At 42.5% G+C, this 12,245-nt stretch overlaps 1 protein-coding gene across 8 annotated transcripts in view; it reads right to left on the bottom strand.

The window, feature by feature from the left end:
• Positions 1–12,245, bottom strand: part of DOCK3 (dedicator of cytokinesis 3) — a 664,549-nt gene that overhangs the window by 33,562 nt on the left and 618,742 nt on the right. For 7 of the 8 annotated variants that reach the window (XM_059715389.1, XM_059715393.1, XM_059715390.1 and 4 more), the window contains exons 45-49: positions 10,126–10,209; positions 7,131–7,247; positions 3,249–3,370; positions 1,700–1,835; positions 957–1,104 (exon numbers count right to left, since the gene is read on the bottom strand). In XM_059715389.1, the coding sequence (XP_059571372.1) occupies positions 957–1,104; positions 1,700–1,835; positions 3,249–3,370; positions 7,131–7,247; positions 10,126–10,209 (607 nt within the window). The remainder of the gene's footprint in view (positions 1–956; positions 1,105–1,699; positions 1,836–3,248; positions 3,371–7,130; positions 7,248–10,125; positions 10,210–12,245) is intronic. The other variant, XM_059715392.1, reaches the window with a different exon arrangement.

The raw sequence follows: 12,245 nt of genomic DNA, 5'->3' as shown, positions 1-12,245 counted from the left end.
CTAGTTGATATGAAGCAAATCCTAACTGCTCCTGCCTGCAAAGTCTTCTGACCATAAGGAAATAGTGTAGTTGCATTATGTGGGGTAGAGGGGCAAGATCTGAGCAATATCCTCTACAGTTTGCATCCTGCAGGTTTGCTGCAAAAGCTTGTGGATGCTCTGTACAGGAAGGTGGACCTACACATGAATTCCCAAGGAAAGGGAAAGGAGCAACCCAAGTGAAGGTTGCTTAGATGCAGGGCTCTGAAAGCAGCCACAGAGTGGCACTGTTGTATGTCTGATACTTGGGAAAAAGAAGATTTACTGGACCAAGCTCAGCTACTTCTACACCAAATGGAATATAAGGCAGTAGGTGTCAACCAATTTCTTCTTTTCCCCTTTCTCCACCTAGAGTGAAGTCCCTCTTTAATTCTGTTATACCTTTTCCCAAGCCCTTTCCACCTTCATTTGTATATGTACATGTTAACCATCCTCACAACTTCAATACCATACTTTAATTTCTTTAAAGACACAAGAATGATTGTTCTGATCTTCCACTTCTTTCAAGTGCTGTAACAAAGAATTATTCATGCTCTTCAGAAGATTATTTACAACAGGGTAATGTGGCATCCTAGATTTTCATACAATGTCTGTGATGCAAGTGGTTGGCTCAATTATTTGCAAATGTATTATAGACCATTACACTGTTCAGTGGGCAAGAGCTAGCATGTACCAGAAATATATTCCACCAAGGCTTGCTGAAAAGATGACTGGCAGCATTTTGGGGCTAAACAAAATGTCAGAGGAAGTCACTGTTGAAGAAACAATCCTTAACTCCAAAAGAGCATTCATGAAATTACAGAATATATCAATACAAAAAAGCATCTCAATATTTTGCATAATTTAGCTGCTAGGAAAACAGTCAGTGCCACTTTGTGTCCCTGCTAACTTTTGGCTCAAAGTCCCTTCATTCTTACCTCGTGCACTGGGAGGAGCAGAGTTAATCATCTGGGATGGTGCCGAGTGAGTAGAGCTCAGGCTTGAGGTGGAAGGGCTGGCCTGGGACGAGGATAAAACAGAGACGTTGGTGACTGAGCCTTGGTACCTGGAGTTAGGGTAAACAAGCTGCAGAAGGCAAAGAAATCAGCAAAGAGAGAACGGAGTGTACCGGTGCATTAGATATTCACCTGTCTCAGGTCAGCCGACATGTAGGCCATGTGACCTTTGTCTAGGAAACAGTTACAGTTAAATACACTAATAATAATTATTGGGCTGTGGGACCTATTTTAGCATCTATCTGCTGGCATGGATTGAGAGAGTAATTACTGAATAAGACAGGGACACAGTATGTTAAATTGGGCAAAAATAATTTGCCTGTTCACTACTAAACACACCTTTTCCTGTTCTTAAGCAATACTAGCTACCTTCAAGGTACACCTACAGAAATGTTAATCACATTCATCTTGGTACAGAGTCAGTTTGTCATCTTTTTCTATGGCACCTCTATCAAAGTTTAGACGATACTAATCTATGCATGAGCTCAGACTCTACAGGAATATTGCTCTGTCTACGCAATCCATAGCTGTGGGTAAATCTAAGACAGAACAGATCTACGTGTACCTACTATACATGTAAATGAACCATGCTCTAAATACAGCCTACAATCCATGTTAAATTCCAGTCTGAGCAACAGCTCCGCAATGCTGTTCTGCAGCTGTACCTGCATGTGATACATATCTTCAGCAGCCTCCCCCACAGAACTGTCTGTGAGAATAACCAGGTTTCCTGTTTCACTGGATGTATGGGAAGAAAGAGAGGATGACGAGTGTCGGACTGAACCCAGCAAATTCAACGGACTAAAACAAAAACAGACACAAAAAGGTGCAAAGGTTAGGCAACATTACTTTTCTGAAGTTTATCTTTAATTAATGATTCCTGGTTACCTGCTGTTCCCATCGACTTCAGTGGGAGCTTCAGAAGTTAGTAGCCCTTTGAAAATCACTCCCAGATATGTTTACACAAATCTTCACACCTGCCTACATTGCCCTAGCAACAACAGCAAGAAACCAATACTATGACATTTTAGTTAGCCTGACACAATATAAATGTTCAAACGTCACCAATCTAGGGGCAAGTTTGCATCTTACTAGGCATTTGATTGCTGCACCTGGTTTCTTTAAAACAGAGCAGACTGAAGCCACCCTAATCTTTAATGCCGAGGTACGACTGTGGTGACAAGTCCGGAACGTTTCTTTGAGATCCAGGCAGTAGCTATTAAGATGGAGCAATCCCTGCGCTGTTGATACTTTCCACACAAAAGTTGGTTGTAGAATGACACGGTCCAAATGGCTTGCAGGCTGCACTTTGCTCCCGTCTGATGTAATATTATTTTGTTACATTTCTGTCTCCCTCTGACACACACAAATATAATATACACAATAAAACCTTTCCAATTTACTTCAGGGCTGGGAAGTCTTTTACAAGTTGATGACTTTTAAGAGCAACTACTTATCAATTACATGGCGCCATCACTTTGAAAGAGTGGCAGACCTGCAGAATTTTATCACAACTTAATAATACCATCTTGAATTCATGCACAAGAGAGCAAGTCTCTGATACAGTATGCTGAACAAAACTTTCAAGTCATCTATATGGACTCACTCCTTGAAAGGAACAAAGAATAGCAGTTGAGATTTTTAGAACTTCTGTAACATTCTTGTGTTTGTGCTCCATCTACTGCAGCTAAATAGCACTTCAGTTCTTTATGTTGATTCTACCACTATTTTTGTCCCCTAATGATTTACTAAAAATGGGCAACAAGACTTTGTTTTTATGGTGGGCCTAGTGTGTGTCTTACATAACCACGTAGGTTACCCATTCTCTATTTGCACAACAAAGCATTAAAAATTCAGGAGTCTTAAGTCATAAATCTGGGGATCTGAGAAGAATCTAACTGGCAGTTATGGATGTATACTATCCGTATGTATAAATACTGCAGTGGAGCAGCTTTGTGGATTTTTTTCCAAAGAAGGAAAAAAATCTGGTATTGGTTATTACAGACAAACATGAGGGATACTTTCCTGCAAAGTCAACTTTGTTGCCTCCAAAATACTACTGGTCATCAATGAGATTAGGCTCTTTTGGATCTATGTGTCTCTCTGCTTCAGTTCTCTGGAGTTTTCAGAATCCAGGTCAATGCAGACTAGGACAGTTAAAACTATCTTAAACTGTGTAGACATCCCAGACATTACAGCAGAAAAAAAGGGTACCTGTGTCGATGTACCAGCTTCATGCTCTCTGGGCTCATAGGGCCATGTGACACCAGAACATTGCTGCGTGGGGTACTGGTACCAGAACAGGCTGGACTCAGTTTATCCAAACCAGGCAACTCCTACATAGAAAACACAAAATCATTTAATGACTTTTCATTCCATCCAGGAAGAGCACACGCCAACTGCTGCAGCTTCCTTAGCCTGACGAAGGGTTTTTGAACCCGAAAGCTTGCTTAATAACTATTCTCCAACCATTTGGGTTGGTCTAATAAAAGATATCAAATTCACCCAAGGAACCTTGTCTGTCTTTAATGCCTTCAGAAATTTTAGCTAAATTTAGGATGGATCATGGGAACAGTAGAATGAGTTTTCCCTTTCGTTGTCAGAAGATTTTTGGTATAGTCTGTGTTTGTGATCTCCACATAGCTGTAATGTTTCTGTAATTATCTTAAGAGACTTCAGCATCATCACTCCGACCCTCATTAGCTTATTCCTAATGACAGCTTCCAAGCACCACCTTGGAAACTTGCTGGAAGTTTAGGCATAGAATGGACCACACTGGAGGTGCTTTTACTTTTTGGTGATACAAATTGACAAGAATACATATTCCAGCATGCATTTTAGCCATATCACCTGTACAAAGATGCCAGGAGTTGCAGTCTAGAGCTGTGTAAAGCTTCGGGTGGTGATTCAATTCGGAGGAGATTCGGGGATTTTTTTTTCCAAAGAGCCAGGAGCCGGGGCAGCCATTGCCGGGCTGGGGGGGCGATGGGCCTGGCTGGTTCAGAGATTCAGCCGAATTGAATTGGGACAGTGATTCAAATCACCGAGCTGAATCACTGTCCCCCGAATCCGAAGTGAATACTAGCCGCTTTGCACAGGTCTACTGCAGTTTACATGGATATCTCCATATTAAAGAGAAAGGCAGCCCTGAGCCATAAGTATTTCAGTATTTTAGAGGTTATCCTTACACAGTAATAACTTGTAAGAATAGAAGACAAAAACTTCAAGTTGGAAGCTAACTTTCAGAAAATGTAGAATTACTTTGTGGCATATAATGTAAAACATTACTGTGCACTGATGTGCATAATTTAAGACACTCTTCTTAATTCTTTCAAAGGTACTCTTGTCTTTATTTTTGAAAATGTCTGCAAGCAAGTCAAGAGCTCTTTTGAGTACTCTCTAAATGGATGAGTGTTCTGCCATTTCCTCAGACCTACTGGACACAAGCATCTCAAGTGGCTGACCTAGAGTATTATAGCATAAAAGAGCACAAAGGAACAGGTAGATATGGCTCGTAGTGAGAGTGGAGTCAATGACTACTCTAAGATGTCTGCTGAAGTACCTATATACCATATTTACTCACATGCTACACACACCTCCCCCCCAATATTAGCTTTCCAATATTGGGTTGCATTTCTTAAGTGAGGAAGGTAATTTTTTGCCCAGAACAGAAGCATGGACATGCTGTAAGATGGCTGCTGCCTTTTTTCTTTTGCTTTCCTTCAGTAGCTGTATGGAGAGGCAGAGTTCAGCAGAGGCAGATCTGAAGGTGGGAGGAGTAGTGCTTTGATTCTTGCTCCACACCAAGTTTAAAACCAATTGGCCAGTGGCAGCAGTGGCATTTCTGTTCAGGCATTGCTGGGGGAGTCAACTGGCTTCATGGCTCATTATTATCTACCTCCTGTTAATTGATCTTCACTTTGCAGGTGTTAATGATCCTCTAATAGTCTTGATGTTCCACTAATTAAGCTATCCTTTGATCTGAAGAAGAATGCACTGCATCTAAAACCTAGTCTAAGTTTATCTTACGTATGCAGTTGGTCCAATAAAAGATGTCACTCACAGAAATCCTATTCTCTGTTCAAATTTTGCTATTAGCTACTCCTGGTCTCTCACCTCCTATTTCACAGCCCTGCAGACTGCTTTTAACTCTTTTCAAAATCCTAGATATGGCGATAGAGTTGAGTCTTCCGCAACAGCTACAATTTTGGCTTTTGGATGAATATTCAAGAGCTGCTGACAATTCAGCTGTGAAAGGGTTAAAATTAGCTTTTGTCTGAGTAGAAAAGGGAGGGTGAGTGAGTTGGAAAATCCGTTTTTCTTCATTCTGCCTTCCCCAAAACAAAGTACTTGTTTTATTTGGGGAGCATGTGGCATGCAGAAAATACAGTATTTAATCTAAGAAGTGGAAAAATATGTCCTGGCATCACGCTGATATGAAGTAAACATTAACTGGATAGTCAACAGTTGGAATAAAGCTAATGATTGTTCTATGGATGCTGTAGTTCTCTCCCTTCCCCACCCCAAAAAGTGGTGACTTTTCAGTGATGTGCCTCTGACTGTAGAGGATTCAGAGATATAAGCAGATAAACTGGCCAAAACAAGAACAACACTTGAGTAATAACTGATCAGATTTCCTGAAAAAGAAAAGAAAAGAAAGTTGCATTGCTCTTAAAAAATGTTAAGCTTCCTAATGCTTTCTGTTTGGTTCTATAGTTGCAGCCAGATCTGGAGACATTAGTCACTAAGACTTAGCTTAGTTTGCTTTTTTATATAATTAACGTCTGATTAAGCTTTTGAATTAATTGACAGTGATCCAAAAAGAAGTGCTGATCATGAAACTCTAACGTCACAACACATTAGTTTCATAAACCTATTTACTATGTGCTACCAAAGCTAAGTTTTAGTCTATCACCTTAAATACCCATGGCTTCCCAGCATTAGCCAATTTTAACAAGTTGTAATTACATGAAAAGGACATCTCTCTCCCCTTGCCGTGGACAGCTGAGTGGCAAACACACTAACAAAGTAATGACTTCAGTGGCAGTTCCAAAAGGCAAGCTGTTTTTAAATCCCCCAACAAAATTAAAGGCAAATCAAATCCTGAACACTTGCTTAAACAATGCACTAAATAGACCTCACTATTTCAACACTGGGAACTACACAGAGAATTTTCCTAAAGCACATTTTAAATGGAAGGTCCTGTTTGTTCTTTCTTTGTAATACTATAAAGGCACATATAAAATGTGATGCTCATGTATGAAGGGGTGGCTGCTGGATATTTGCTCTGAAAAGATTTATTTGATGTGGTGCTAAAAACATCAGCCACTTGTCTACCTTTGTTCTCTTTCTATTGTGGAACTGCTGGAGCTGAACTGATAGTGGGACATTTCAGGATAAAAAGCTTAAGGTAGGCATAGTTATTCTGACAACGAGACCGATCTTCTGCTCTGATAAGAGTGGGGACACAGACATCAAGACAGGACTTCTTAGCATTCTAAAGAAGATGAGGAGGCACATCCAACAAGCATGTTGGCCTATACATTGCCTCTCCTAGTAGTATGACTCCTAGTAGTATGACTGGACAGACATACGTCTGTCCAGTCACTCATCTGGCTGACACATGTGCTGAAGAACATGCAATATAACTGCATACACATGACTCCAGAACGAAGGAATTGCACAGCAGCATATATATTTGGTGGGCCCTGAGCCATTCTGCTCTGAAATTACAGGAACTGTGTTGTGTGGGATGGGTATCTAGTACTCTTTAGTCATCTTTCTTCCTCTACTGCACAGTACTGCATGATAACACAGTGCCCTGGAATTTAGCTTTTCAGGTCTTTTGCCAGTTCAGCATTGATGCACATTATGTGAAAGGGACCCTTAAAAACTAAAAATAGCACAGTATGAATTAAATACTCAGTTCACAAACTTTGCCTAAGAAACCAAAGCAGTTGTTGTATGAGTTTGTCCTATATGTTTAATCTATGTTGGGTTTGCTCAGTTCTTGTGTGCACTTTATTGCAACTGAACAAGTTCTGATCATGGCTCTAGATTTCTCAAACTTTTTAGAAAGGATGGGTTTCAGCTTACATGATACAGACTAGATCGCATCATCTGGAACTGGTCAATTAATTTTTTATGCAGGGGACGCATCTCGGGGTGTACAAACTTCTCATGTACTGCCAGACCCACTCCTAGGACATGAACCTAGTAAAAAGAAATCATAACATCATGATGCAAAAAAATCTACATTCAGTCCAGGAGACACTATCATGATTATGTCCTCTAACTGAGTCACTGAACAAAGCAGCTTTGTAAAACATTCCATTGTTCATTTGCAAGACTGCTGAAATTACCATACTGAAGATATCTGACAAGCATTTGTTACTTTAACAAGCATTTTAAAGTGTGAGAGAAACACATTTATGATATGACAAGTTAGATTTACACTTGCAAGAAATAACAGTAAAAATGACCAAGTTTATTCATTCTCGAGGGAAAACCTGTTAAGCCTTCCCACAGACATAAGAAAATCCTTCCCCCATCTAGTGTCAGACAAGGAATCAAAGTTGTTAATGAACATTTTCAGAAGGATTTCCTACCATGAATCTGAGTGGTGAAGAACCTGTTTGTATATTCACAACTGTCCTCTTTGTGTTGCTCATTATTCATTTATAAAGGACATAAATATAATACCAGTAACTGGCTGGTATTATATTGATATAATACCAGTAATTGATTATATGGATGCTCAGATGAAAGTCCACAGAAGTAGTAGTAGTAGTAGCAGCACTAGTAATAGTAGTAGTATTTAGTACTTTCATTATCCAAACACTGGACAAACAATAGTTAATTGATCTTCCAACCCCCCGCTTTGAATACTGGGATAGGTAGGGTTACCACATTTCCAGTTCTAAAAAAAAGGACACCTGTCAGGGGGACACTTCATTCCCAACTTACAGCCCCCTGTCCCTACTGCTGCCCCTCACTCCCAACCCACAGTGCCTAGCTCCTCCAAGCTATGCTAGTGACCCTCAGTCCCAAACGGTCCTGCCAATGTTCTTCACTCCTGACCTGCAGCCCCCACAGTCATGCCAGTGCCCTGCAGTCCCAACCCACAAGCCCCCCACCCCTCCTGTGCCCTCACTCCCAAGCCACAACCCCCCCATGCCTGACAGCACCCCTCACTCCTGATCTGCAGCCCACCTGTTCATTCCAGCCCTGCTGGAGGGGGCCCCAGCTGCCCCTGTCTCAACCAAGTCACAGTGCGGTGAATCCAATTCATGAGGGCGGCAGTGGAACGAGTCCAGCCCCGGTGTGGGCTGGAGGGAAGAGGAAGGGAGGCCTGTGGCATCCCTCACCCTGGGCTGGGGCTCCCAAACTGTGCCAGGAGGCCTGGCCATGCTTCCCTTCCTCTTCCCAGGCAGAGTGTCCTGGCCACCCCACCCTCGCGAGCATGCGCACTGGCCCCTGTGTTGCCAGCCTGGCCACAGAGTTCCTCATTGCCTTCAAAGGGCCCCTCTGCCACTTCCCCAATGGTGGGGCAGGCACCTCCCCCTGCCCCTCCTGCCCTGCTGCAGCCCCAGCCCAGGCCCCACTCACACATCTATTCCCTCCACACACCCCTGCCCCGCCCCCCCCACCCTGCCTGCCAGACAGTCCCCAGGCCCTGGGCCTCCATCCCCCAGACTTTCCTGAATGCAGATGCTGCTTCCACCCCGCTGCCTGGCTGTATACTGTACACGTGTGTATGAGTGCGCAGTTGCACGTGGTGCTCCCTGCCTCCAATCGCCCTTCCCCTGCTCCTACCAGCAGAGCAAAGCAAAAACCGAGACATTTGTTCAAATTTCAAAAAACCACCCAGATGGAGATTGGAGGACTCAAAAAGAGGATATGTCTGGGAAAATCTGGACGTATGGTAACCCTAAAGTATATGATTATCCTTATTCTACAGATAAGAAATCAGAGATACAGAAATTAAAGGACTTTTTGCCAATAATGAAGACACATGGGCCATGTCCACATGAGCGTGGACATTTGTTTCCCTGGGGACAAGCAGCAGGACACCTTGTATCACTGCTAGTTGTCCCCAGGGAATGCCTGTGCCATGTACCCTTTGGCACACAGCAAGTTACCCTGGGTGGGGTAGAGGAAACTGGGCTGGCCCCAGCAACCTTTCCTGGAGTCCTGGGGGCCTCCTGGGACCGCAGCATCAACGAACCTTTCACTCAGAGCCTGGTCGGCAGCTAGAGTATGGCTCCAGCTGGTCAGGCTCCAGTTTTGAGCAGTGTGCACTGCCCCCGCATACACCACCCTGCTTTTTTTTTGTGCAGTTTTTTTTTACCTCTGGATATTCAGGGGTCACTGCCCCTGTGCTGTCCCTTGCAGTGTGAAGAACAGCTGAATGTGTGGTATGTGGTGCCACAAATGCATTTGCAGTGCCACATACTGCATGGCTGCGCTCATCTAGATGTGGCCATGATATGTCTGTCATAGTCCCCTGTTTGGGCTTGGGCACATTTTTAAGATGGCATATTTCATTTAACAGTGATGTAACTTTCATATTTTCATCCCCTCCAGAGCATGGAATTACAACCAAACTAGCTCAATATGGCGAGATCATTATGTTTGGGGAAGTAAGACTGCAAGAACACTGGATACAGGCATGGTTATTAATACAAATTGGCACTCTATAAGCTTTTGCTATATGGCTCTGTAAACCTACCTTGGCCCAGGCTTTGATTATACTGAGACTACTGAGGAAAGACTGCTCACAATGTCAAAATGAATGGTAGATTTGTAATGTAGAAAGAAATCCTCTAGATAATAAATTAAGACAGCTAAACTCATTACATTACTTTGTGATCTTAATTAGGCTTCAACTCAGGTCTAGAAAAATTAAAGGACAATGTATTAACACCTTTGCCATCTCCTTTCCCTTTGTTTTAAATGCACTATCCACCTCTTAGACTTCATTTCTGTGCTTCTGAATGCAATATTTAGATCTAGATTATTTATACTGATTGCTAAGAAATCCAAGTACTACCACAGTATTATTCCTCCCTCTCTGAAAGCACAGCAGTACCTGTTCCTGCATGAGCTCCTTGAGCTGTGTGATTTTCTCTGCATCTCCAGGGTGCTTGGTGATATAATCTTTATCGAAAAAGGCCTGTGGGAGAAAGAAAAATCTGCTTATTAGGAAACATTTCATTATGCTTGTATGTCACAGAGGGAGCAGAAAAGGGACAAAAATCCTAGGGGATGCATTTATATTAGGCAAGCAGTAGAAATTTCATTTTATTGATTTCTTTTAGCGTTCTGGGACTATATTAGTATGGTTTTAACTCTCCAGATAATTCTCCTGCTCAATTAGTCAAAGAGGCCACAGTTAAATATTATACAGTATGCCCTCTCAACCCCAAATGGATCAAGGAGCCAATTAAATCTCCCCAAAAGACAGTGCAGAGTAATACCACTATGCCTCTGCTCAGCCCATTACTGGAATTTTATATAGGTTTCACTCAATTATGTCGAGGAGCTGTAGGAAACAAGTGACTGAAGTAGTAAATAATGTAAAGGATGATGAGCATTTTCTGTGCTTCTCTGCAGGGCATACATGACCTAGATATATGGCCCATCATCATCATCATGTGGTAAGTGTCCCTAAATCTCCTTTTCCCAATGTACATCTTTAAATAACTCCAGACCAAGGAAACAGCATATCAGTTTCCTGTAGGCAGAGGTGTAAAATTTGAATGTTGGCACCTGGGGCTTGGCAAGGGGAATGTTTACTTCCTTGCACAGACTTTGGAAGTGACAAGGGCTGCTGCTGCTGTTGCTGCCCAGACACAAGCACACAGGCAGCAGTAGTGGTGCAGGCTCCCCAGGGGCTCCATAATGGTGTCCCTTCTGAACTGGCACCCAGGGCTGATGCCCCAGTCACCTACCCCCAAGTTATGCTACTGCCTGTAGGGCTAAGGCTACATTGGAAGTTGTCAAGAAAAGACAATTTTTCAGAAGCATCAGTCAGCAACTTCCCTTCAGAAGGCATTTAAACCATATTTAAAAAGAATACAAGACAAGCCCCTCGTCTTACATTCACATACAAGGAAACCTTATCAAATACACTGTCTAATGAAAACCAACTATGCAGCTGATTAAATGCAGCCAACACTGAACATGACTATAAAACATGTGGCCCATACTGAACAAACATGCTGATGGGAGCCTTTTTTTTGTGTGGCTCTTAAAAAAGCAGGCAGTTGTTCCCCCAGGAGAGAATGAGCAGTGGGCCTAGAGGTACTGCAATACAAGGCCAGCACTTGGAGAGGCTGAAGCAAGCTCCGACACCCTCCCCTAGTGCCAAAAATTCTGATTTCTTTTTTTTTTTTTTTAAATGTCATGTATCAGGCCAAATCAGGTCCAAATTCTATCATCTGAGCAGAGCTCAATCATTCAAATTTGTGTGGCACTACCATCAGTAAGTATCCTAACTCCCAGACACTTCAGCCTGGGGCTTCACATACTCCCAAATCCATGGCAGGCATCTTATGTGCAAGCCTCAAGCTTGGAGGCCTTGGAATTCAGATGCCCCCTACTTTCACTTGCCCTTAGCCAAGAGATCAAATGAGGCAGAGGACATCTGAATACAAAGGCCTTCAGGCCTGGGGCTTGCACATAGGACACCTGCTTGGATTTGGGAGGGAGGATACTTGCCTGGTGGTAGAGCCACACAGACTTGACAACTGACTTCTGTTCAGTTAAATTTTGGAACTTGACTATTGGGCTTTACTCAATTGAATTTGGAACAGATTTAGCCTTGAAAAGACAAAAAAATAGTTTGCACTATAGATAAGTAGGTACCAATGGTTCTATTTAAGAGTGTGTTTATGAAGTACCTGGCTAAAATCTGCAGCAGTTTTAAAAAAAAAGGTAAAATGCATCAACTGTTGATGAACTAAGTCTTTGTACCCATAGACTTTGTCCATCCACAATTGATACATTTTACCTTTTTGTACTATATGCAAATGACTACTGCTATGTTTATTTCAAGGTCAGTGTTTTCAAATTTGCTCTTACTTCCATGTGCCCAGGTAGAGGAGGGTCTGACAGTAAGGAGGTAGGGAAGAAGTTGGGGGGCAGTGGCCAAGGGGACTACCTGATCCCCCAGATTTATTTTCTCTGCTGTACCAGTGGGAAGAAGGT

Source organism: Alligator mississippiensis, chromosome 12 (genome assembly GCF_030867095.1).
Source record: "Alligator mississippiensis isolate rAllMis1 chromosome 12, rAllMis1, whole genome shotgun sequence".
NCBI lineage: Eukaryota > Metazoa > Chordata > Crocodylia > Alligatoridae > Alligator > Alligator mississippiensis.
This window is presented reverse-complemented; position numbering and strand designations above follow the sequence as displayed.